A 23,505-nucleotide genomic window follows, 5' to 3' on the forward strand; every position below is an offset into this window, starting at 1 on the left:
CAGCTATAAGTAGGTGGAAGAGATGTTATAGTCCGTGGTAGTGTTAACGACAAAAAAGTGCGATTTACGGGAAATGATGATGATGGAATTTCCTTGTCAACCGAATTTCTGATGCAAAATTGACTTAAGGGGGGGTAGGCCTCCCGAAATTTGTAAAAAAATTAAGTTTTGCTATGTGGTATCGATATTTTCATGTAACTCAAAGATGCAATTAAGAATTCAATTGGCTCCCCTACTAACCTAAATCAATCTGTTAGTCAAAAGGAGCAACTCTGCAAAAGGAAATTCCATCATCATCATTTGCCGTTGCCGTATAATTAAGTGAACACCACGGACTATAAGGGTAGGTCTATTAAAAACAAAATTCCAAATCGAACTTTGAAACTGATTTTGATTTCATTGTTCGTTTTTTTACTCACTAACATTCACCACACACAGTAGCCTGTACTGTCCGTAGGTACACATTACGCAACACAACACATACGAATAGGTAGTTTTAATTTCAATAGGTAACACGAATAATACTAAACAACAAATTAGTGCAGCACGTGGCAAGCGGGGCGATGAGCGAATGACTGGTATAAACCTGTTTGTTTTTGATGGACGCTGCTCATGTCCCGCTGCCGCGCTAAGCATTGACATTCGATATACTTCCGTTTCAAAAGTAACGGAACCGGAACAGAAGCGGATGTGTAATACCAAACGGAAGTTCCGACTTAACGGAAACGGAAACGGAGCTCCGTAACATCCCTGTTGCCCACCATAATCAATACTAATTTACGGTGGAGAATAAAAAAATGTGAGACTGTGACAAGGACAAACAATAATAGGGCTTTCGCTGCTACTCCTACTGAAAGATACATAAGACTATCCCGTTCGGTCATTTCCCCCGACCCTTCATGCCAGATCCAGTTATACTAGATTCATGATCAGCCCCCTTTTTTCGCACAGAAAGTGGCCTTCTTTTTCGTACTTTCGGCAAATTCCGCCGTGGCAGACTATTGAATTCGGACTTAGCATCACTTTTATGGGAAACCATTGTACATTTCATCGTGGTATCAAGTCGGTTAGAAATTTTGCGGCCGGCTTTTCTACTAAAACAAATTTTTGGGGCGCAGATTTTGTAAGCAAGCGTTTTGTTAACAAATGTTTGCTTCGTAAATTAGCAATAACGAAACGCTTGACGCAAATGCTCAATACTCTGTGACAGTGTATGTAAAATTTGACATTTCCTTTCTGTCAAAAGTTTGTCTTAAACATGGTGAGTCTAAGTAACTTTTAAATGTAAATCCATAAAAATCGCCCATTTTATGTGCATAAAACTAATTTAATCCTATTTGTAAAATTTGCGTAGTGTCTGGGGATTGATTAGACCGCGTATTTTGATTTATAACCTTATATTTACATAGTTATTGTGAAGACAAAATTTGCGGGTTACTTGTCGTCGTCGATTAATAACATGATATAAGTTTACGGTACAGTGATTATTTTCTCTCGTGAGAGCTGTCTATGCGGCGCTGCCGATCAGGCCGTTCTTTGGCCTCATTTGCGGTTTGTCGGTAAGTGTGTTTGTGTGTGCAGGCTCGCGGCCCCAAAAAGCACTTGAAGCGTCTGAACGCGCCCAAGGCATGGATGTTGGACAAGCTTGGAGGCGTATACGCGCCGCGGCCGAGCACGGGCCCGCACCGGCTGCGCGAGTGCCTGCCGCTCGTGGTGTTCCTGCGCAACAGGCTGAAGTACGCGCTGACCGGCGACGAGGCGCTGCGCATCGTGAAGCAGCGACTCGTGCGCGTGGACCACCGCGTCCGCACCGACCCCACCTACCCGGCCGGATTCATGGGTGAGTGCTGCTTCACTACTGCACGCCCTTACTGCCGGCTGAGGACTGGCAGCGGACAGTTGCCATGCTAGAGACATCTAGGTCTAGATCAACGCCTACCTCTATGCATTGTCATAAACAATTTTCTGTGGTCATTGTGACTAAGTTGCGATTAAGTTGTCAAGAAGAAGTTTTCTGTCACAGCTCTACCATACCTTGAAATGGAAGGCTATAACAGCTACTTTCTGCAAATCCTAACAGGTGGATTTTGATTTGAATGGTTTTTATGTATGTTGTATGTGCTCTACCGCTATTGAACATTATAGAATCAAGATGTCGATTAATTCGTGTTTAATGTCCTGGGTAACATCACTACATAGTATAAAACAAAGTCGCTTCCCTGTCTGTCTGTCTGTCTGTATGTATGCTTAGATCTTTAAAACTATGCAATGGATTTTGATGCGGTTTTGATTTAATAGATAGAGTGATCGAAGAGGAAGGGTTTATGTATAATTTGTTAACCTTTGCAAAGCCAGGGCGGGTCGCTAGTTGACTATATATTTGACTGCCAAAAACTTTGGTTGTTTGTGTCTATTCTTCATTATATTATGCTGGTCAGTCTAAATATTCAACACTTTAATATAATTTTAATAACTTATTGTAATTTCCCAGCATTACATCCTGTATTGATGCCTAGTGTTATATTTTGCTTGACGTGTGGTATGTTCTAGATGTGGTGTCGATTGAGAAGACCAATGAGCTGTTCCGTCTGATCTACGACGTGAAGGGACGCTTCACCATCCACCGCATCACTCCCGAGGAGGCCAAGGTTAGACACTTGCTCTATTTCATATCTTTTGTGTATTTGTGTGAGAGCAAAAGGTATTACTGCCAGAAATATGCAGTAACTTATTGTTGCTACCAACAAATGACTACAATATGGTATCTCTAATTAAAAATGTCACATTTTAATTTGTCATAATATAATTAACATCACATATATTATATCAAAAGTGCCAAGGTCTATAATATCTGAACATGCATGTTTTGGTAATAGAGGCTTTGTTCAAATATTTGCAATGATCTATATTTGATGATGACTTGAGGAAATTAAGAGTAAATAAAAATGATGTTTTAAAATGGCACGGCTTACAGCAGCGGTCGGCAACCTTTTAGCAGCCAAGGGCCACATAGTAGGTAACGAAGTTGACGCGGGCCGCACTCTGTTAATATTTATGACTAGACTAGACATTGTCGTTTGTCAATATTACATACAAAATAGCCAGAGAGGCTCGCGGGCCGCAAGTGACAGGTTCACGGGCCGCGGGTTGCCGACCGCTGGCTTACAGTAACCTAACTGCAATGTTTATTAACAAAATTTCAGTTTCGTAGTAGTAAAAAGTATAAGATGTCTAAACAAGTCTTCTAGGTTTTATAGAAAAATGTTTTTGTCACGATTGTCGTGTAAAAAGGTTAAAACTATTAATTAAATTAACTCGTACTCAGCGGAGTAGTAATATTGCTTTCTGCAAGCATTTTAGGTTATATTAGATGGTCGTTGACAGTGTTCAGTTTGCTTTCCTCTAATGGTGCCGCTAACGTTGCACGGCCTTAATACATTCCCCGCTAGCGACCCGCTAGATGCTTCTCTTTCTCGGCTCGCGTCGGCAGGGAAAGTGTTAATACTGACGCTGTCGTTTAGGAGGCGCTAGTGTGGGTGGTGATGTAGCGTGTGTGGGTGGTGATGTTAGTGTCGTGGTTGCAGTACAAGCTGTGCAAGGTGCGGCGCGTGGCGACGGGCCCCAAGGCCGTGCCGCTGCTGAGCACGCACGACGGGCGCACGCTGCGCTACCCGGACCCGCTCATCAAGGTCAACGACTCCGTGCAGCTCGACATCGCCACCGGCAAGATCATGGACTTCATCAAGTTCGAGTCCGGTGAGTGGACACGCTGATTACATTACTGAAATGTATGGAAATTATCCGCAAATAAACATGAATAAAACTCTAGATTCTAGTCGGGACAGAAGAATATACATATTTACTATCTCGTGACATTGTCAACGTCGTCGAAAAGATATAGACAAACGCGGGAGGATACATACCGATTAGGCAGTTACAAGTATACTCTTGGCTCGCAATTTGTAAACGTGATTGCAAAGACATTAAGCTTCACTGGTGTTCAGTTTTTGTTGTTAGTACTAGGTTTTGTAGGAACTACAAATACATGAGAATTTTATTAAATTTTTTCCATATCCTCATCTTGATGTTTTTTATGTTTCGTCCATATTTTCGTTACCTCATATTTTTGTTTAAAACATTATTACTCATCATTTTCCTCGCGTCGTCCCGGCATTTTGCCACGGCTTATGGGAACCTGGGGTCCGCTCGGCAACTAATCCCAAGTTATTGGCGTGGGAACGAGTTTTTACGAAAGCGACTGCCATCTGACCTTCCAACCCGGAGGGTAAACTATAGCCCGTATTTGGATTAGTCCGGCTTCCTCACGATGTTTTCCTTCACCGAAAAGCGACTGGTAAATATCAAATGATATTTCGTACATAAGTTCCGAAAAACTCATCGGTACTAGCCGGGGTTCAAACCCGCGACCTCCGGATTGCGAGTCGCACGCTCTTACCGCTAGGCCACCAGCCCTTTTTTTACAACACATTATTACTAATTGTTGTTAATGTTGTTGCATAGAGAAAACTTAAAAAGCGGCCAAGTGCGAGTCGGACTCGCCCATGAAGGGTTCCGTATTTAGGCGATTTATGACGTATAAAAAAAAAACTACTTACTAGATCTCGTTCAAACCAATTTTCGGTGGAAGTTTACATGGTAATGTACATCATATATTTTTTTTAGTTTTATCATTCTCTTATTTTAGAAGTTACAGGGGGGGGGGACACACATTTTACCACTTTGGAAGTGCCTCTCGCGCAAACTATTCAGTTTAGAAAAAAATGATATTAGAAACCTCAATATCATTTTTGAAGACCTATCCATAGATACCCCACACGTATGGGTTTGATGAAAAAAAATTTTTGAGTTTCAGTTCGAAGTATGGGGAACCCCAAAAATTTATTGTTTTTTTTCTATTTTTGTGTGAAAATCTTAATGCGGTTCACAGAATACATCTACTTACCAAGTTTTAACAGTATAGTTCTTATAGTTTCGGAGAAAAGTGGCTGTGACATACGGACGGACAGATAGACGGACAGATAGACGGACAGACAGACATGACGAATCTACAGGGTGGATTTTCTTTTTGGGTCAGTGAGGGCAGCTACCAGATCCCGTGCTGCTACGAGAAAATGGTCTTAGAAGACCTTCCCTCGATTTCAAATTAATGAAGATTGGCTTTTACAGATTTTGAAAAAAACATACAGGGTGCGAGAAAAAGGGCATTTTTGACAATTTTTTTTTTTGATGCCAATCGATCCCATTCCTATTCAGGATCAAAAACTTGTATGGAAGCAAAAAAAAAAATTCCGGCTAGAAAAGCCACAAATCGAGGAAAACTTTTCCCATACAATTTGTATGAAAATGAAAACTTTTATTTTTCATATGCTATTTTTGTATGCCAATCGATTCCATTCCTATCCAGTATCAATAGTTTCCTAGGGGTCAACTTTCGATAATGTACTAAAAAGCCACAAATTAATAAAAACTTTTGCATACATTTACTATGGAGAAAACGTGAAATTTAATTCACATTTTTCTATCTGCCCAATCAGTCCTGTTACATTTAAGGATCATAATACTGTATGAAGACATTGCTGTAAGACTGATGGGCGAGATAGAAAATTGTGAATAAAATTTCACGTTTTCTCCATAGTAAATGTATGCAAAAGTTTTTATTAATTTGTGGCTTTTTAGTACATTATCGAAAGTTATAGGAATGGAATCGATTGGCATACAAAAATAGCATGTGAAAAATAAAAGTTTTCGTTTTCATACCAATTGTATGGGAAAAGTTTTCCTCGATTTGTGGCTTTTGTAGCCGGAATTTTTTTTTTGGTTCCATACAAGCTTTTGATCCTGAATAGGAATGGGATCGATTGGCATCAAAAAAAAAGTTTGTCAAAAACGACCTTTTTCTCGCACCCTGTATGTTTTTTTCAAAATCTGTAAAAGCCAATCTTCATTAATTTGAAATCGAGGTAAGGTCTTCTAAGACCGTTTTCTCGTAGCAGCACGGGATCTGGTAGCTGCCCTCACTGACCCAAAAAGAAAATCCACCCTGTATAAGGGTTCCGTTTTTTGCCATTTGGCTACGGAACCCTAAAAATCAGTCTTTACCACAGCTTGCACATTTGTACAAAGATTATAGTTTTAAATTCGTATCTTTACGGTTATTTGATTATTTTCCAGGAAACCTGTGCATGATCACTGGCGGAAGGAATTTGGGTCGCGTGGGCACCATCGTGTCCCGCGAGAGGCACCCCGGCTCCTTCGACATCGTGCACGTCAAGGACAGCACCGGACACACCTTCGCCACCAGGTCAGCCACGTGGCACCATTATAAAGATAAAGATAAAGATAAAGATATATTTATTTGCAAAAATGTAGTGATAGACATAGGTGGACAATAATTTTGGAGGCGTACATTTCACTTGAAGAAGCATGCAAATTTTTCTTACTAGCTAGGTACTAAAACTAAATATATACAAATTGAAGCTAAGTTTAGTTATACAATAATAACATCATCAAAATACACACACATATCATTACATTTCTACCTTTGATTTACAATATTACCATTATATAAAATTATTTATTCATTTATAAATGTCAAATTTCTACCTACGATTTACAATAAGTATTACCATTAAGTATAAAAAATATTTATTCATTTACAGATGTCAAGTATTCATTAATTTTGTAATAACATTTATCTAAACAAAATTTATACAATTTGAATTTAAATTCAGGCATGTCTGAGTTCCGTATTTCTATGGGTAAATGATTAAATATTTTTATTGACATACATAGAACGTTATTTGCAAAGAAAGCTGACTTTGAGTGGTAAGGATAACATAGGTCGCTGCCGTTTCGAGATTGATAAGCGGTGGTAGATGTCTTATTTTTAAATAAACCTATATTGTATTTGACAAATAGACCTATTTCATATATATATAATGATGGTAGCGTCATCACTTTCAACTCATGGAAAAGAGGTCGACAGGGTTCTGTATGATGCACGCCACATATAGCCCGTATACATTTCTTTTGTAGAAGAAATACTTTTTGCATATTACTGCAGTTACCCCAAAGTATTAGGCCATAACGCAAATTTGACATTACATGTCCATTGAATGCTAATAGGGCAGTTTTTTGTGAAGAGATTTGAGAGAGCCTTCGCAGGGCAAATATGAACCTATTCAATTTATCTATGAGCATTTCAGTATGGTCTTTCCAATTTGTGTGGCAATCTAAAAGAATACCCAAGAAGCGAATTGATGACACACATTCTATTGCATGACCATCATAATTTATATTAACATTCCTAGGCCTCCCTTGTGGTGCATAAAATTCCATAAATTGTGTCTTAAGGAGGTTGACTTTCAAATTATTATTTACGAGCCACAGGTTTACATCCTCAAAGACTTGGTTGATGGCATTTTCATAATTTATGGTGTCTTGCTCCTGTACTACTATCGAGCAGTCGTCGGCAAAAAGCGTCATCTTATGATTAGTAATAGATGGCAAGTCGTTGATATAAACGAGAAAAAGCAATGGTCCAAGGACACTGCCTTGTGGGACCCCAGATGTAGCATTAAGATAATCAGATCGATATTTTATTAGCGTTTTTGTGGCATCGTCATATTTCGGTATTTCTGTACATTGCACACGCTGGTTTAAGTACGTTCTTATCCATTCATAACAGTTCCCCCTGATACCATAGTGGTGTAGTTTTGTTAACAAGATGTCATGACTTACTCTGTCAAAGGCCTTTGACATATCCATAAAAATTATAACAGTTCTGACTTCCCGGACGATTCTAAATTATGTCCGAAAATTAGGCGAGTGGGTGGAAAACGATTTCTATGGATCCTGCACAACTGAGAGCCTACCGCAAAGATCGAAGAACGAAATATCATTTTCACCTCAGCAGCTCGAACAAGGGTACATTGCTACTTAAAAACAGTGAGCAAAATCGCATTTTGCTCACTGAATGAGACAAAATGAACAAAATGCAATTTTGCTCATTTTTAAGTAGCAAAGTACCCTTGTTCGAGCTGCTGAGGTGAAAACTTAATTGTTGGTATATCTTAAGAAAACATGAGTGAATAGGTAAGTGATGAAGAAGGAATACCTTTTTACGGGTTTTCTAATATGTTCTCACTGCTGAGGTGAAAAGTTTTGTGAACTACACGAGATCAAAGTTATTTACATCTCGTGCGCTTTTGAGTCCCTTACTACGCTCAAGATTCTAAAGTAGTATAGAATCTTTCGCTTGCACGGGACTCAAAATAAGCACTCGAAGAAATATCAAACTTTGATCTCTTGTTGTACAAATAACTATTTCCCGCATCTGGGGCCCTGTTGCATAATTATTATTACCACTTAATACGAGTAGAATTAAAATCGCCGGGAAGGCAGGACCATTCTACCGGCCAACACAAAATGTAATTTCTCATTCTCCGTTTTTGAAGAATAGTTACGAGCCGGGGCCTATCGCATAATATAATACGAGATAATTTCATACACACTATTAGTGATCTTGCATGTAAAATTTGCATTTCCCATTCTGTAACTTGTTACGGGATGTATCATGGCTATCATACAGGGTGCTTCCTGTAATAGGAACAATAAATTAAACTGTAGGCTGTACTCCTCAAACTGACCAACATTTGTTCAGCAACTTTTGAAAATAACTCATGTTTTGATTTTTATTACACTTTAAAGTTTATTCTAAGACGCAATGTATTGCAAATTTTGTTATGTTTAAAGTGTGACAAGCAACGTCAAACACACTGATGTCAGCGTACATTGAAGGCAATATTTATTTTGTATGAAAAAGAGGAAGTCTAAAGGATTCATAATTTTTAAAAGTTGCTGAACAAATGTTGATGAGTTTGAGGATTACAGCCTTTAGTTTAATTTATTGCTCCTGTTACAGGAAGCACTCTGTATGTAGGTACTAAATTGTTTGAAAGATAAAGGCCTGGCAAAATGTAATTGAACGCGATCGACGCAGGGCTTGATGCGTGCGTGTTGTTTGTGCGCAGGTTGAACAACGTGTTCATCATCGGCAAGGGCACGAAGGCGTACATCTCGCTCCCGCGCGCGCGCGGCGTGCGGCTCACCATCGCCGAGGAGCGAGACAAGCGCATCGCCGCCAAGCAGCAGGCCGGATAGGTTAAACCGCGATCTAAATAAAAACATTAAACCCGATACCGTGTTCTTATTCTATCTTGTTAGAGCTAAAATCCAGGCCCCTATTTCACCACGGCGACAGGTGGGACAGTTATAAAACATCACTGGTTGCTGACGTCACAGGCATCCATGGGCTACGGTTATCGATTACCATCGGGAGGGCCGTATTCCTGTTTGGCATCATCAGTGTATTATTTAAAAAAAACTATTATATGGGAAAAAACAGACATTTCTCTTACCAAGTTTCTGACAATTGTCACAAGATTTAAAAGAATTGTCGGCAATTCTTGACAGGAAATGAGTTCTGTGTCGGAATTATGTGACAATTGTCGTGTTTCTTGTGACAATTGTCAGAAACTTGGTAAGAGAAATATCTGTTTTTTTCCCGATATATTTTTTTTTTAATAATACACTGATGGTGGCAAACAGGAATACGGCCCACCCGATGGTAAGCGGTAACCATAGCCCATGGATGCCAGTGACGTCAGCAACAGTGATGTCGACAATTGTCGCACCTGTCACCGTGGTGAAATAGGGGCCAGGTCGCACCGGTTGCGTGTGCGTAGACGTGCATGTTGCGGTGTGCATTAGTCTGCGGAGTGCGGAAAGAGAACACTTAGATGGGGACTTATAAATACATTCTATGACTTCTCTTTCCGCACAGACTTAAGCCCTTGCTACACGGTCGCCGACAAGCCCCTCAGACCGCGTGGCCTTGGTCTGGACGGACCGTGTACAGTTGTTTCCAACAAAATTTGACTAAAACTGACCAAGGACAGACCAAGGTCAGACGGTTAGAAGGCTTGTCGGCGACCGTGTAGCAAGGGCTTTAAGGAATATTACGCGAAACTGCGTAGGGGGCGCCATTTCCATGAGGGTCTGTCTGTCTGTCTCGCAAATGAGAGTCGTTTTGTTATTTAACCTCTATCGTCACTCGTCGGCATATTCGCCTGAAAATTTGTCAAAGTAAATGTGTATAAATTACTCTATGGTTTACGATGGGTGCTAGTGCTGCACTCTGGCGGCAGAACATTGCAGTAATGCTCCCTATTAGTCATCCCTTTAGTTGGGGGGGAGTAAAGAGGGGTGGCAGTTTAATGTATGGGTAATAAACAGTAGATACGTACCTAAATTATCCTTTGGATCCACAGTGTCCACTGTCACAAACGGCACAAACCGTTTGAAATAACTCATTCAAAAGACTATTCCATCGGGTAACCAGTTCCGGGATAAAATATTATAATTTGAAGCTTAATAGAATATCAGCTATAGGTACCGGTTATACGAGTTAAAAATAGTAGATTGTTAACCAAGGGGTGAAAGGCCCTCATTTCTAGAGCGCCAATAGTCCGGGGCTGAAATTATGCCTTTCACCCGAGTTAAACACTCTACTACTTTTCATTTCGAATACGAGGAAAATAAAATGCATGTGATTTTAACAAACATGACTGAGTGTCAGATTTTTATACTGTTTCTCGAGGGTTACTTTCAATTAACAATTTGGGAAAATAATCGTTATTTATGTAATATTTGGGGATTGTAGGTATAACAAATCCATTTAAAACCAAATTTCAATTGTTTAATCTTAAAAAATGAAAAAATATCGTATACTTGGAAATTTAAATGCTCTAGTCTAGTGCAGAAACGTATCACTCTCTGCAGACCTTTTAGAACAACAATGACCCTCTTTCAGAGCATGAGAAATGAAAATAAATAATAAGCGAGCGCAATGTGGATGTATTCAGATTTTTTTTATTGAAAAGTAGGTAACTCGCCTACACTTAAACTTACATATTAAATTTCATTATTAAATACTTATTATTCGATAAAGTATCGTCTCTATAAGCATGTGTAAAATATAAATACTATCACAGTTCAAAAATGACTCAAAGGTCGACATTTTATCTCGTATCCATCATTAATGAAGGTCACGTTATAGCCAAGAATTGATCGGTCAGGGTGTCGGGGAGCGGCGGGGCGTGCTCTCGCTGGTGCCGGGCGCGCGTGTGGCGCTCGAGGTCGCGGCGCCGCGCGAGCAGCTTGCCGCACACGCCGCACGAGTGCGCGCCGCCGCCCCGCCCCGCGCCGTGCAGCTTCACGTGCTTGTTCAGGTTGCTCGGGTCGCCGAACGCGCGCCGGCAGTGCGGACATCGCAGGGGCTTGTAACCGGTGTGCGTGCGGAGGTGGATCTTCAAACCGTAGCGGCGGGAGTAGAGCCTCCCGCAGTACACGCAGGCGTGGCCGGCACCGCCGCCCGCGCCGCGGCCCCACGCCGTCGCGAGCGCCTCCAGCGCCGCCGGCGCCAGAGTCGGCGTCGGCGGAACCGTCGTGTAAGGCCGGAACGCGCTCCGCAGATCCAGTGGTGTAGTTGTGGCGTGTATTAATGCGGAGAGGAAGAGCGGAGCTGAAGGTGTCCGGCAGGCTAGGAACAGGTGCACCCGTAGGATGTGTGGAGCCTCGAAGCGGGCGTCGCAGCGGTGGCAGCTGTACTCGCCTGGACCTGAAGGAAATTTACACTTTATATAAGATATGAGGTAGGTACAACTTACTTAGGTACATGAAAAAGAAAACGATGAATCTTTGCTGCTTACTTGCTAAACCTTTGCTTCATAAAGCGTTATATATTATAATATTTTATTTTAATTTTTCTTTATTTAGAAACAAACAGTCTCTTATAGTAATACATTATTACAATGAAGGGTTATCAGACTTATAGACCTACAGTTTCCTTAAATAGAATATATATTAACCATATAACTTATATAAGTAAGTATTTTATATCTAGTTCTCATAATATTACATTCGGTTGATGTATTGCGTATCCATTTAATTTCTATTCAAAAAGTATAAACATTAAGTTTAATAATTATATATTTAGTAGGATAGGAAGAAGTACTTAGGTACCTAAGTACCCACCTAATTTGTTATCCGGCGTAAGCTGCGGCACACCTGCGCGCGCCAGCACATCCTGACTGGGCCAGAGCAGCAGCTCCGCGTGCGGCGCCGCCGCCGCCGAGATAACCACGCGCCATGCGCCCGGCGCCGACGCCGCCGCCGCCGCCGGCTCGAGGACGGCGTTCCCGGGCGCGAGCCGTGCGCGCGCCGCCAGAGCCGCCGCGCCGCACGTGCCACGGGCGCCCGCCGGCACCAAGTAGCCTTCCGCGTCCACGTCCACGTATATCTGTTAAAAATAAGTTGTGTTTACAATGAACCCACATCACATGCAGTATTTTGCATAAGAGTTGGACCAAGCTATATTACAACTCTGCATAAACTTTGCAAGGACAAAGTGTGGGAGTGACAATATTCACACTCCTACACTTTATGTTTTAAAATCGGCACAGAGCTGGCATTGGCACGGCTATCTATAATCAATTAATCACCTAGTAGGCATTAATATATTATTTTCGACAAAAGGCATCACTACATTAAAACATAAATACTTAGACTTAGACATTGTTAATTTGTATCTTGAATTCGTATAACATCAGGGAGCCGATTTTTTAATTTCGAGCGCTAGATTTCGTGGGGCTCCCTTCACCACCTGCTAGGACCCCGCAACCCAAACACTTAACGCCACTTGCACCATCCTACTAACCCGGGGTTAACCGGTTAAACCGTTAACTCAGTGTCAAATTGTACTGGTAACCATGGTAACTCCAGGTTTAACCGGTTAACCCCGGGATAGTGAATGGTGCAATTGGCCCTTAGTGGTTTGACTGGTTGTAGAAATAAAACTAAAAAGAAAGAAGCGTTTACTGACCGGCCTGTCATCCGCGTCGGCGGCGGCGGCGGCGGCCAGCAGCTCGGCGGCGGCGACGGCGCGCGACGCGCGGCCGACGCTCAGCCCGCGCAGCGCCACGCACCCTGCGCCTCCCAACATGCCACACGACTTGCTGTTGTGACGACACGTCCACACCTATTGTCCAAGCTACTAGTTGCTTGGCACGACGATGATAATAGAGTTCACTACACTTTAACTTAGCTAGGTACTAATTACTTTTTGGTGTCACAAGGTTGCTGTAATTTCTTTAAGAAGAATTGATCAAAAATAAGAATAAATAATCTAGTTTTTTTTTGCAAAATTTTACTGGCATCAGAAAACAAATAAGGTACTTTGCAAAATGAGTTCTATTTTAACACTTTTTTTTATGTTGACTAATTAGTGCGACCTGTGGATAAGGTTGATGGCAAAGAGTACCCAGAGAGTGACCGGCGCGGGCGCTTGTCGAGGTATATATGCCCTCCCGGATCCTCCTCAACATTTCTCCACGACTTGTACATTTCATACGAATCTGAACCTTATTTCTTCAGGGTTGTAGAGTGACAAAGGGGAGTGCCCGCCCTCTGAGGGCGTGGAGAATCACCCCGCAGCATCCCTCGCTAATCGCGCGACGATTAAACTATTGTTAAATTTGCTAAGCCCGCTGACAAGTGACGGTACCAAAAAAATAAAATATACTTGTCGGGGATTATGGCTAAAAAATATTAAATTAATGGCATAGAGATTAACTACGCTACGTGTTGCATTGTACATAATATACGTAATATCCTCTACCTAACCTGATTTTTGCGTAATTTTTTCTCTTGTGTTACTACTCGTACTTAATTATCTTTGACTGGTAAAGTGAGTGGCATGAAGCCTATAAACGCCTAAACGCTGAAATTACGACTTAGAGTAATAACATAATTGCTAATAAGTACTATAATCTATGCTGACGACCACGAGAAGAGTAAAATGACAAAGAAGCGAAGACATAGGTAAGTATGTAGGTACTTACACCTTCCTTCTCCGAAATAAAACACGTTGCTGTTTGTAAGAAAAAAAAATCATACTACTTGTTTTTTTGTCAACCATACTTTGCTACCAATACAGCACGTTGATAACGATCACTAGTAATCATAAGAATTTTATTCCATAATAATAATAACAAATAAGGGTTTAAATATAAGTATAGAACTACACCTACACAATGTACAAACGTCGCGGCTCGACACAAACAATAAAAGGTTTAAACAATAGGTAGTTTACATGATAGTTATAAGAGTACAAAATGAGGCTAATTTTAACAAACATAGTACTTACTGAGAACTTGAGATACATATAAAAATTTATAAGTGAGTAATCACTGCTGTTGTAATAAATATTTCAATATGAAAAACGATTACAGGTTATCAAAAAAATTACAGTTATTGGTTTCCTACATAATACTTACTTCATAATTTAGTAAGCCGCTTGCTAAAATGTTAAAGCCACTTTATTAGGATTTCGTACAATTCGACTTTTCCTATAACTCTCCCTTTATGTAAGTAGGTAGGTAATTTATGTGGTAGTCAATGTATTAAGCTTCTAAGAATCTACTAAGTACCTAATAGCTTTCTTAAAAACTTGCGCATGGACGAAGTTACAGCTACCAGCTACGATATTTACAGAGAGAGATTTCTTGTGATAAAGTCAGCGTTCTCCAAAAAAGCCAATTAAAATCTTGCGAACTAAGCGGAGGTCTTGCTTTGGCTCTCTGCTCAAAAACTTGAACAGGTGAACAATGAACATCCCTACTCTAAATTTCTGTCAATTGAAACTCTTGAAGTAGGTAGACGCTTGGCATCCGTCATCCGTGATATTGGTAATATTTTGGAATAGGTATTGTTTTCCGTGATAATTCCGCCTGATGGTGAGTTGAAGTGGAAATGTTCGTGCGCCATATATGTATGTTCACAGGACGCTGTAGTATTTAAAGCCGCTCGGTGATGTTCTACGTGGCCACTGCAACAGGAAAGACAAGTTTAGTAACAGAATAAGCGTGTTTTAAGGGCGCGTGTTACTAGGTTGAAAGTCAGTTGTTTTCCGTGAAAAGGCCAATTATTGCGTAATTTGCGTACCTAAGTATATAATACAAGCTTTTATTTAACTTGTCCTATTACTTTTCATTATAGTTTGTTAGGCCAGTTATTTTGGGTCAAATCTTGGGTTAGATGTCTGTTGAAAGAAACGTACCAGCAACAGTCAGCAAACATATTAAAAGTTTTGTACTTTTAGGGTTCCGCACCTCAAAAGGAAAAAACGGACCCTTACATATAGGAGTACTCGTCCGTCTGTCTGTCTGTCCGACCATTCCCCACCCTTTATCTCCGAAACTACGAGGTCCAATATTTTGAAAAAAAAAAAATCACTAAATAGTTCATTACCTACAGATGACAGGAAACTCTATTAGAAATGTGCAGTCAAGCGTGAGTCGGACTTAATTACTTAGTTTTTGATCCAACCCCTACGGGTTTTTAAAGACATTTCATTCACGTTCCGCATAAAAAAATACATTGTTAAAATTTGGGTAATATACGGAACCCTTGGAACACGAGTCCGACTCGCACTTGACCGGTTTTTTTATATCGGTAGAATTATTATACACCGTGTTTTTATTGAATTCCGTTAACTTCGGAGTATGGTTAAGTATATACGTTTAAGAGAACTAAACGGCATAGTTACTTTACAAAAAAAAATTTTTTGTTTTTTTTTTACAAAAAAAAAGTTTAAAAAGTAATTAAATGTAGCATATAGCGTTGTTGTAACACGGGCATTACATTTAACTCAACCAAACAATTGAAATCTGTGACATATCAATGTCATTTCGAACATCGATCGACCGAGATTGTACTTAAGTTTAGTAGCAATAGTAGCAAATGTATGAACTCATTCTAAACACTAATCAATATGTAAACCGGCCCTAAGGCAAGTGTACACGCTTGTAGAGGCCTTATAGGAAAAATATTAATTATTGATTATCTCCGAAATGGAGTTAATTAGAATATCGGTGTCTTTGAGAAAGTTACTTAATCTAAGCTCAGGAATGCACCCTTGAAATTAACGGAAATAAAAAAAAAACACGGTGTATACGTTTAACAGAAACGAGATCCGAAAATCATTTTTTCTTGGTGGCGATTTTCGCTTTATTTTATTCATGACTACGGGAACCTGGCTGTCATCTGCAATTTGTCCAAGCTAAATCTGCGTAAGTAAGTGCTTAATGCCAACTTCAAACATTAAGAACATTACAAAACGCTTAGATCGCATCCACCCTGTTTGCCATTAGTCTTAACACCGTTGTACCGTCGTTCACACTGTTGACTGACAGTGACCCTTATTGCGTAGACTTAAAGTTCATCAATGGTTAGTGAAGTGTTGGTGTTAGACTTAGTACGCTGGATTAAGTCGGCGAGTGAGGCCAGTACTCGCGCGAGTGACTGCCCCGGTACTGCCTCGGTGTTTACACAAGTGTTACGGCAGTCTTTTAGACAATAAAATTATTGATAAGTTAATTGTCAATGATAACGTAAAGTTAGTTTAGTATCAATCTTTCAATATTCGTAGCACGTAGTAGCCATAGTTGGGTCGTAGCACGTGCTACGGTTACGACGCGTGCGCCTCTACGTTAGGGTGGTATTCCACCTGTCCAATTTCTTGGTCCAATGTGCATTGCGTCTCTTTCTCTCACTAAGCAAAATGTGAGACGAAAAACACATTGGACAAAGAAATTGGACAGGTGGAATACCTACGTTAGCTGATGTTTCAGCGTAGCACATGCTCCGTCAAGCTTTAACGTAGCAAAGCATTATGGAGCGGCTTTAAGAGCCAACAGGAGCTGAGATTTAAATATTTTAGGTAAATATACCCGTCTTGCTAACGGAAGCGGCTCCTAAAACTAGTGCGATAAGGACAAGGCGAAAAATCCCGCGTAAAAATCTCAAAAATCGAGGTTTCGTACTCGACTGTTTCCTCCTCCAAAACTTAACCAATCGTAACCAAATTTGGAAATCTAAATGATTATGACATTATCTGTGTCGGACCGTTTTGCTTTTTTGGCTAATTGATATAAGTTTTGAATAGCGCGCCTCTCATTGCGGCATAGTCAATTAGGCCATTTTGGCCATTTTTGAAGGGCTCTAGCGCCTTAAAAAACAAAAATATCAAAAAAAGCAAAACGGTCCGACACAGATATTGATAATATTAATCTGTGTTGAAAAAATCATTGCTCTAGCTTCAAAACCCACGGAGGAAACAGTCGAGTACGTTTGTATGGAGAAATGACCACTCCTGTTGGCTCTTAACGTAGCAAACCAGAGCGGCTTTTTTAGGAATCCAAGTAAACCTTTTTAGAGGTGCCATAAAAAAATAAACACGACTTTTCGTATCACCACTTTTTATGTACCTAATGTACCTATTAGTTTTGAGATGCATTCTTAAACTAATAGGTCTGCACATCAGTCTTTAAAACTTTTTTATAAATATATGGTAGTAGATCAAATAAGTGATAAATGAGTTTTACACAATAATTGCTCACTTGATATACCTAACCCACCCAGTTAACTAAAGCAGCAAGCAAAAGGCAGTCGGTTTACATTTCAAAAGCAACATTATTATAAAACCATTTAAAAACTGCACCAAAAAAACATCCACCCCATTAAATGAAATCACCACAAATGCGACACGTATTGTGCCTTCATTAAGTGCTCCAAATTGTAACGTTTAAGCTCTTTACACTATTGTTGGGCGCGCGGCGTGTTGACGCAGCTGCGCGCGCGCAGGCATGCCAAAATCAACTCTAAATCCTGTGCAGTACGGCTCAAAATCTGATGTAACGACTATTATGGTGAGTCTCGTAGTCCATTTCAAACAGCACTTGCAATTTTGAGGACAAATGCATGAGAATTAAAACTAAATGCGGCATACATAAGAGTCAGTTTGGTATGGGTCCAGATATGGCCCTATGGGCAGACAGGACTTACGAAAATATTGACTCTGGACGCGGAAGAGCATGGGACAAGACAGGTGGCTCTAGGGAACTCTTCGTCAATGGTCGTGTTTACTACAGACAGAGTGCTCTGTCTAATTGTTTTAATAGATGGCACTAAGAGGAAGCAGAATAAATAGTTTAGGTAAGTTGGATGTAAAAGTGAAAGCAGATGGTCCTAACTGATGTTGATGAAAACAAGAGCCTGGAGGAATAAGTAATATTAGTCCACATTTACCTCATTTACAAAACCGTGGACACTAAGTTTCGCAGTTCGCAGTGCATCTTGCAGTAATATCAATCAACTCAATATTATCACACATTAGTTTAAAAAAAACCTTCGTCCTTCCTAGTAGGCGGCTGGAGTCAGTAAATAGGTACTCCAAGCCGTGTTTTTTATACCTACCCCAGCAGACACGTTACTGAAATTTAAACTCGTAAGCATCTCTGACAGTTACAAGCTGGCTTCCCTGAATATCAAAAGTATCAAAATAGTATGGTGACCGCAATAAAATTATGTATTTATTATTCCAACATACAGCATCTCATTCTCAACCGCACCTGCGTCACAGATTAACGATTTGCATCAGGACAGACCCCGCATGTGTATATCAATCAACTAATGCGCGGTCAAGTGCGTGATTGCATTACGCGCCATCTGATAACGTTATCAGTTATCAACCATCTAACACCCCGCCCGCCCGCGCCCCCCGCTCGGCCGCAACTCGCACACGTGTTTTGATACCATTGACCAATCGCTCCCCTATTCCTACACATTTTGAACACTTCCCAGTATAAATTGACCCCTCAATTCCTAACTGATATAGGTGGTCTTTTTGAATCAAGATACACTGGCCTCAGTCATGGGCGACTGAGAATTACAGGTCTGATACCATCGCCATCGCGGTAATGCATCGACAATGCAATTTAATTGCTGCGCCGATTACAATTGAATCTGCGTAGAGTGCGTGGAGCTTATTTGATTAATGCGGATTTTGTACGGTTGTTTATGAAGTTTAGTAAATAAAATAATACTCGATGTAGATGTTTAATGCAGATACAGTTTTAGTAACTGTGCTTAAAAGATTATAGGTATACATTTTTATGTATTTGTAATGTATACGACATGTTTCTCTATTCTACAGACTACTCAGCTACTGACTGGCTGATGACAAGTCCGCCGGACGATAGGTATCGGCTTGTCAGTTGTTCCGAGCTGCCACCTTTTGCGTTTAACTGACAGGCCGATATCGTCCGGCGAACTTATCATATTAAAAAAAGAAACAAAAGGAGGAGGAATCTATTTGACTATATTTACAATTAAATTTTTATACCTAATACGTCTATTTCAATTGGTAGGAGTCGACAGCAGCGATCGACAATAAAATAGAAATCCAACTTTTATAATGACGGTATGTTACACAACAATGAATACTGTTAATAAAATGATGGCATCGTCAATATGTTACTGATACGCCATTGTGAAGACACGTGACCGCCGCTGTCGGCTACTATGGTCCCCCTGTTGCATTGCTACAGCGGACAGCGGAATATACCAGACAATTGCCTACTATTTTAATTGTAAAAAAAAAAGACTTTATTTCAGACCTGTTTACATGATCCATATTTAAGTTAGTAAGCATATTTAAGCTTGTTGGTATTTGATTAACGTTTTACTTTAATTTTTGCTTAGAAAAGCATTTTTTCTTCATCACTGTTGTTTCCAAGAACTAAAACAGCAACAGACTTCAAAGAGGCTAAGCATTTCAAAGATTGCATATACTCGAGAGATATTGGGATGAGTATTGAGTATTAAGGCCTGTGCACACCGGCTTGCGTGTGCGTGACGTGCACGTGCGCGTGCGCTAAAATTTTGGAGCCGCACACGCACACGTCACGCAAGCGGTGTGCCGTCTCTCATAAGGATCTGTATACTACAACGCTGCACGCGCACGTGCACGTCACGCACACGCAGCCGGTGTGCACAGGCCTTTAGGTACCGTCTTGACCGGATGGCCCAGAAGTTATGGCGTTAGCTGAGAAAGCTGAAGATGAATTCATAGAAATGCCCTCTGGGCATATTTGCAGTAGGTAGGGTGATCTCATCTAATTGGGTGATAAAATTGAAATTTGAATAAAAGTCCATGTTATTATCAATAAATGTCTTTACTTTTAATAGGAACTGCAGACAGTCTTACTATTGGCATATTCAGACATTTAAATCTTAATTATAACAAATAATACTGTGCATAATCTTCTTTTTTTTATGCAGCCTGAACTTCGCTAATTTGGTGACAATAACCTTAAGTCGGTGATACGTACTACTCTAATTAGACTATAACCAAATTACACAAGTTTTTATTTTTTTTATCACATAATTAGGGATAATGAAATTTTATTAAAATATATTTAGAAAACAATATTAATTATAAGGTATTAAAATAAATTGCTTGTTTAGATAAAACGTCTTGAGAATACAATCCACTACAAGAACGACACCTCCAGTCATTTTCAGTCTTTTCCTTCATTTTCTGTTTTTTTTTTGTTTTTTCTGCATTCGATTCACCTTTATTTGAACTTTTCCTTCCTTTTTTGGATCTAATGTTCTGAGAATAAAAAAATTACAATAATAAGTAAAAAAAAATAACTCATGTAATTTGGTGATACAGACCCGCAAAATAATATGCTAACGTTACTTATGTATCGCCAATTTATTAATTATAGACTTTTCAATACAATACATGCATTAAATAATTAAAATACGGCATTGTAACTACATTTCACTCATTTATTTATTTCACACTTAACTTACCTTGTCTTATTTGGTGATACCGTTGCGGCGTCAAACGTTTGAAAATGATAAATTTTTGACCGGCTTTCACAACATACTGTGAAAAAACTATGCAAGTTGTGTTAAAAATAATAATGGATATACCAAAAATAATATCCTTTTACTACTCTGTGCACTTTTTGTACAAATTAAGGCACTTTTAGTATTTAAAAACGAATTATAAACGGAGAACCAGTTTGTACAAGTCCGCGCGGCGCCGAAATGAGGTCTAGCGCGAGAAATTTGCAAATATTAACTATCTCGCTCTCTCAATTTGACCCACAAGAATGCAAACGGAATTCTACCTTAATACTTTGCCGTAAAGTCACATTTAAAAGGCCCTAAATCACTAGCTTTACTGGGTGTCATGCTTTAAAACTTGTATCACCGAATTAGGCGTGTCACCAAATAATGCGAGTTTACCCTATGTCATATTTCGAGCGGCAAAGCTGCTGCACTTATTTAATCCCTCCATTAAAAATAATAAAAAAGCATTGTATTATAACTGTTCCAGTTGAACGCCTCGCGAGAGGTTTTGTCGAGCGACATCACGCCGCCGAGCGACAAGTGACACGACAAGTGTTACAAGTGACTGAAGTGACAACGCACGTGCAGGCATTGTGCGCGCTATCAAAACGATATGTTGTCTCTGCTGTTAGATTGGAACTCAGGGTGACTGGCGCTTACGCCGTCTAGCGCCGCATTTGTCTGGGGCATTTTTAATGGCTCTTTTGCCGGAAAGCCACTTTTATTTCTATTGGGTAAAATGTTAGAGAAGAGTTGTGAGAGAAATTTTCCCAAAATTTCTAGAAATCTTTCATATCATCCATTCGTTTTTCGTCATAGACAGTCTATGAAAAATGGTAATGGAATGAAAATGTGGAGTTCCACATTTGCATTCAAGTATCGAAAGAGCCTGTGATTACGATTAGAAATAACTTAAAATTTTCCAAATTATAAAGCTGTCAACTTTCAAAAAATGGCATAAGTGCCAATTACATCACGGTCGCTTTTTCCAGGGTCAGAAATGACCCCACTCGCACTCGGACCCCTCGCTGAACCGACACCGTCCCCGCACCGGCGGAATGGCGTCATACCACTTTGATAGGATTTGGATACACTGGTTTTGCGGGGATCATTTTATTTGTGGTGAGTTTGTGAGTGTTGAAAATGGGCCAAGTTTCGACAAAGCATGGCAGTTTTGTAGCTTCAACCTTTAATCATTTTTAGGGTTCCGTAGCCAAATGGCAAAAAACGGAACCCTTATAGATTCGTCATGTCTGTCTGTCTGTCTGTCCGTCTGTCCGTCTGTCCGTCTGTCTGTCCGTCCGTATGTCACAGCCACTTTTCTCCGAAACTATAAGAACTATACTGTTGAAACTTGGTAAGTAAATGTATTCTGTTAACCGCATTAAGATTTTCACACAAAAATAGAAAAAAAACAATAAATTTTTGGGGTTCCCCATACTTCGAACTGAAACTCAAAAAAATTTTTTTCATCAAACCCATACGTGTGGGGTATCTATGGATAGCTCTTCAAAAATGATATTGAGGTTTCTAATATCATTTTTTTCTAAACTGAATAGTTTGCGCGAGAGACACTTCCAAAGTGGTAAAATGTGTGTCCCCCCCCCTGTAACTTCTAAAATAAGAGAATGATAAAACTAAAAAAAATATATGATGTACATTACCATGTAAACTTCCACCGAAAATTGGTTTGAACGAGATCTAGTAAGTAGTTTTTTTTTAATACGTCATAAATCGCCTAAATACGGAACCCTTCATGAGCGAGTCCGACTCGCACTTGGCCGCTTTTTAGAATTGAATCGTGCCTAAGTTACAAATAATTAGAATATAATTTAATTTACATTTTGATTTAACACTAGAACTCAAAACTTGTAAGTTTATTCAGTTCTAGAATTTATAGTCAATTAGCAGATGCGGATGGATCGTGACCATTATTTGTTACCTAGTATTTAAAGTAACTTTGGTTTGAAAACCTTGCATGGAACACAGCCTAATATTGAATTATTACATGTATAAACTGTAAATAAAAACTGTTTTCCTTTAAGAAGTTAAATAATTGTGTTAGGTAAAATTTAATACTTCATAGGTATTTATTTCGTTAAAATCCATTTGTAGAATTTGATAAGGCTAAAATAAGTTCAAAAATTGCATCGCATTTAACATCGATTCAAAGTTTCCAAATTTTCATACTTGGCGCCAACTCTACCCTGTCCCCAACACAGTGCATTGTGATGCTCAAGCAATGGCTCCGTAATGAGCGTATTCATGGCGCGACGAATCTGCGCCCGCGCCGCACCGGCTGCGGCCGCACGTGCACCGCAGCAAATCGCCACACCACCCCTACTGGTCGCCTACCATGCTTATTGCTTATACTAACCTGTACTTTATCTCTTAGACATAAAGTTCGAAACATGCTGTGTTCATGTAGGCGCGTTCTTTCTTACTGCTCGTCAACATGTTTACAAATCTGTACCTTAGCTCTACGGCATAAAGTTTTAAATAAATTGAGGAAATAGTAGACGTGAAAGCCCTTTTTGGGATTTTTATGGTTGTGGCGACAGGTTGTGTCGCCGGCGCCGGGTGCCGCTGACAGCGCCACCCACATATTGAATCCGCATGTATTAGGTTATTTGTAATATATTTCTAATATAATTATGT

General features: G+C 39.9%; 2 protein-coding genes across 2 annotated transcripts; one reads left to right on the forward strand and one right to left on the reverse strand.

Moving 5' to 3' along the window:
• Positions 1-1,145: 1,145 nt before the first annotated feature.
• On the forward strand, positions 1,146-9,219 carry LOC134650611 (small ribosomal subunit protein eS4). Its single transcript, XM_063505562.1, has 6 exons — positions 1,146-1,261; positions 1,582-1,840; positions 2,551-2,648; positions 3,585-3,756; positions 6,193-6,322; positions 9,054-9,219. The coding sequence occupies exons 1-6, from the start codon at positions 1,259-1,261 to the stop codon at positions 9,181-9,183; spliced, it is 792 nt and encodes a 263-aa protein (XP_063361632.1). The 5' UTR covers positions 1,146-1,258; the 3' UTR covers positions 9,184-9,219.
• Positions 9,220-11,129: 1,910 nt separating this feature from the next.
• On the reverse strand, positions 11,130-23,452 carry LOC134650385 (zinc finger protein 333). The gene is made up of 3 exons (XM_063505340.1): positions 23,321-23,452; positions 12,118-12,382; positions 11,130-11,701 (listed from the first exon to the last, which is right to left on the reverse strand). The coding sequence occupies exons 1-3, from the start codon at positions 23,450-23,452 to the stop codon at positions 11,130-11,132; spliced, it is 969 nt and encodes a 322-aa protein (XP_063361410.1).
• Between the last annotated feature and the right edge of the window lie 53 nt (positions 23,453-23,505).

Source organism: Cydia amplana, chromosome 8, assembly GCF_948474715.1.
Source record: "Cydia amplana chromosome 8, ilCydAmpl1.1, whole genome shotgun sequence".
In the NCBI taxonomy this organism is placed as follows: domain Eukaryota; kingdom Metazoa; phylum Arthropoda; class Insecta; order Lepidoptera; family Tortricidae; genus Cydia; species Cydia amplana.

Excerpts from the sequence above, each read along its gene's own strand:
- LOC134650611 (XM_063505562.1), top strand. Across the intron at positions 1,841-2,550 it reads CTACCCGGCCGGATTCATGG|ATGTGGTGTCGATTGAGAAG; the intron begins GTGAGTGCTGCT and ends GGTATGTTCTAG. Across the intron at positions 3,757-6,192 it reads CTTCATCAAGTTCGAGTCCG|GAAACCTGTGCATGATCACT; the intron begins GTGAGTGGACAC and ends ATTATTTTCCAG.
- LOC134650385 (XM_063505340.1), bottom strand. The coding sequence starts at position 23,452 with ATGTGGGTGGCGCTGTCAGCGGCACCCGGCGCCGGCGACACAACCTGT. Across the intron at positions 12,383-23,320 it reads CTTTATGCCGTAGAGCTAAG|ATATACGTGGACGTGGACGC; the intron begins GTACAGATTTGT and ends TATTTTTAACAG. Across the intron at positions 11,702-12,117 it reads TACGCCGGATAACAAATTAG|GTCCAGGCGAGTACAGCTGC; the intron begins GTGGGTACTTAG and ends AATTTCCTTCAG.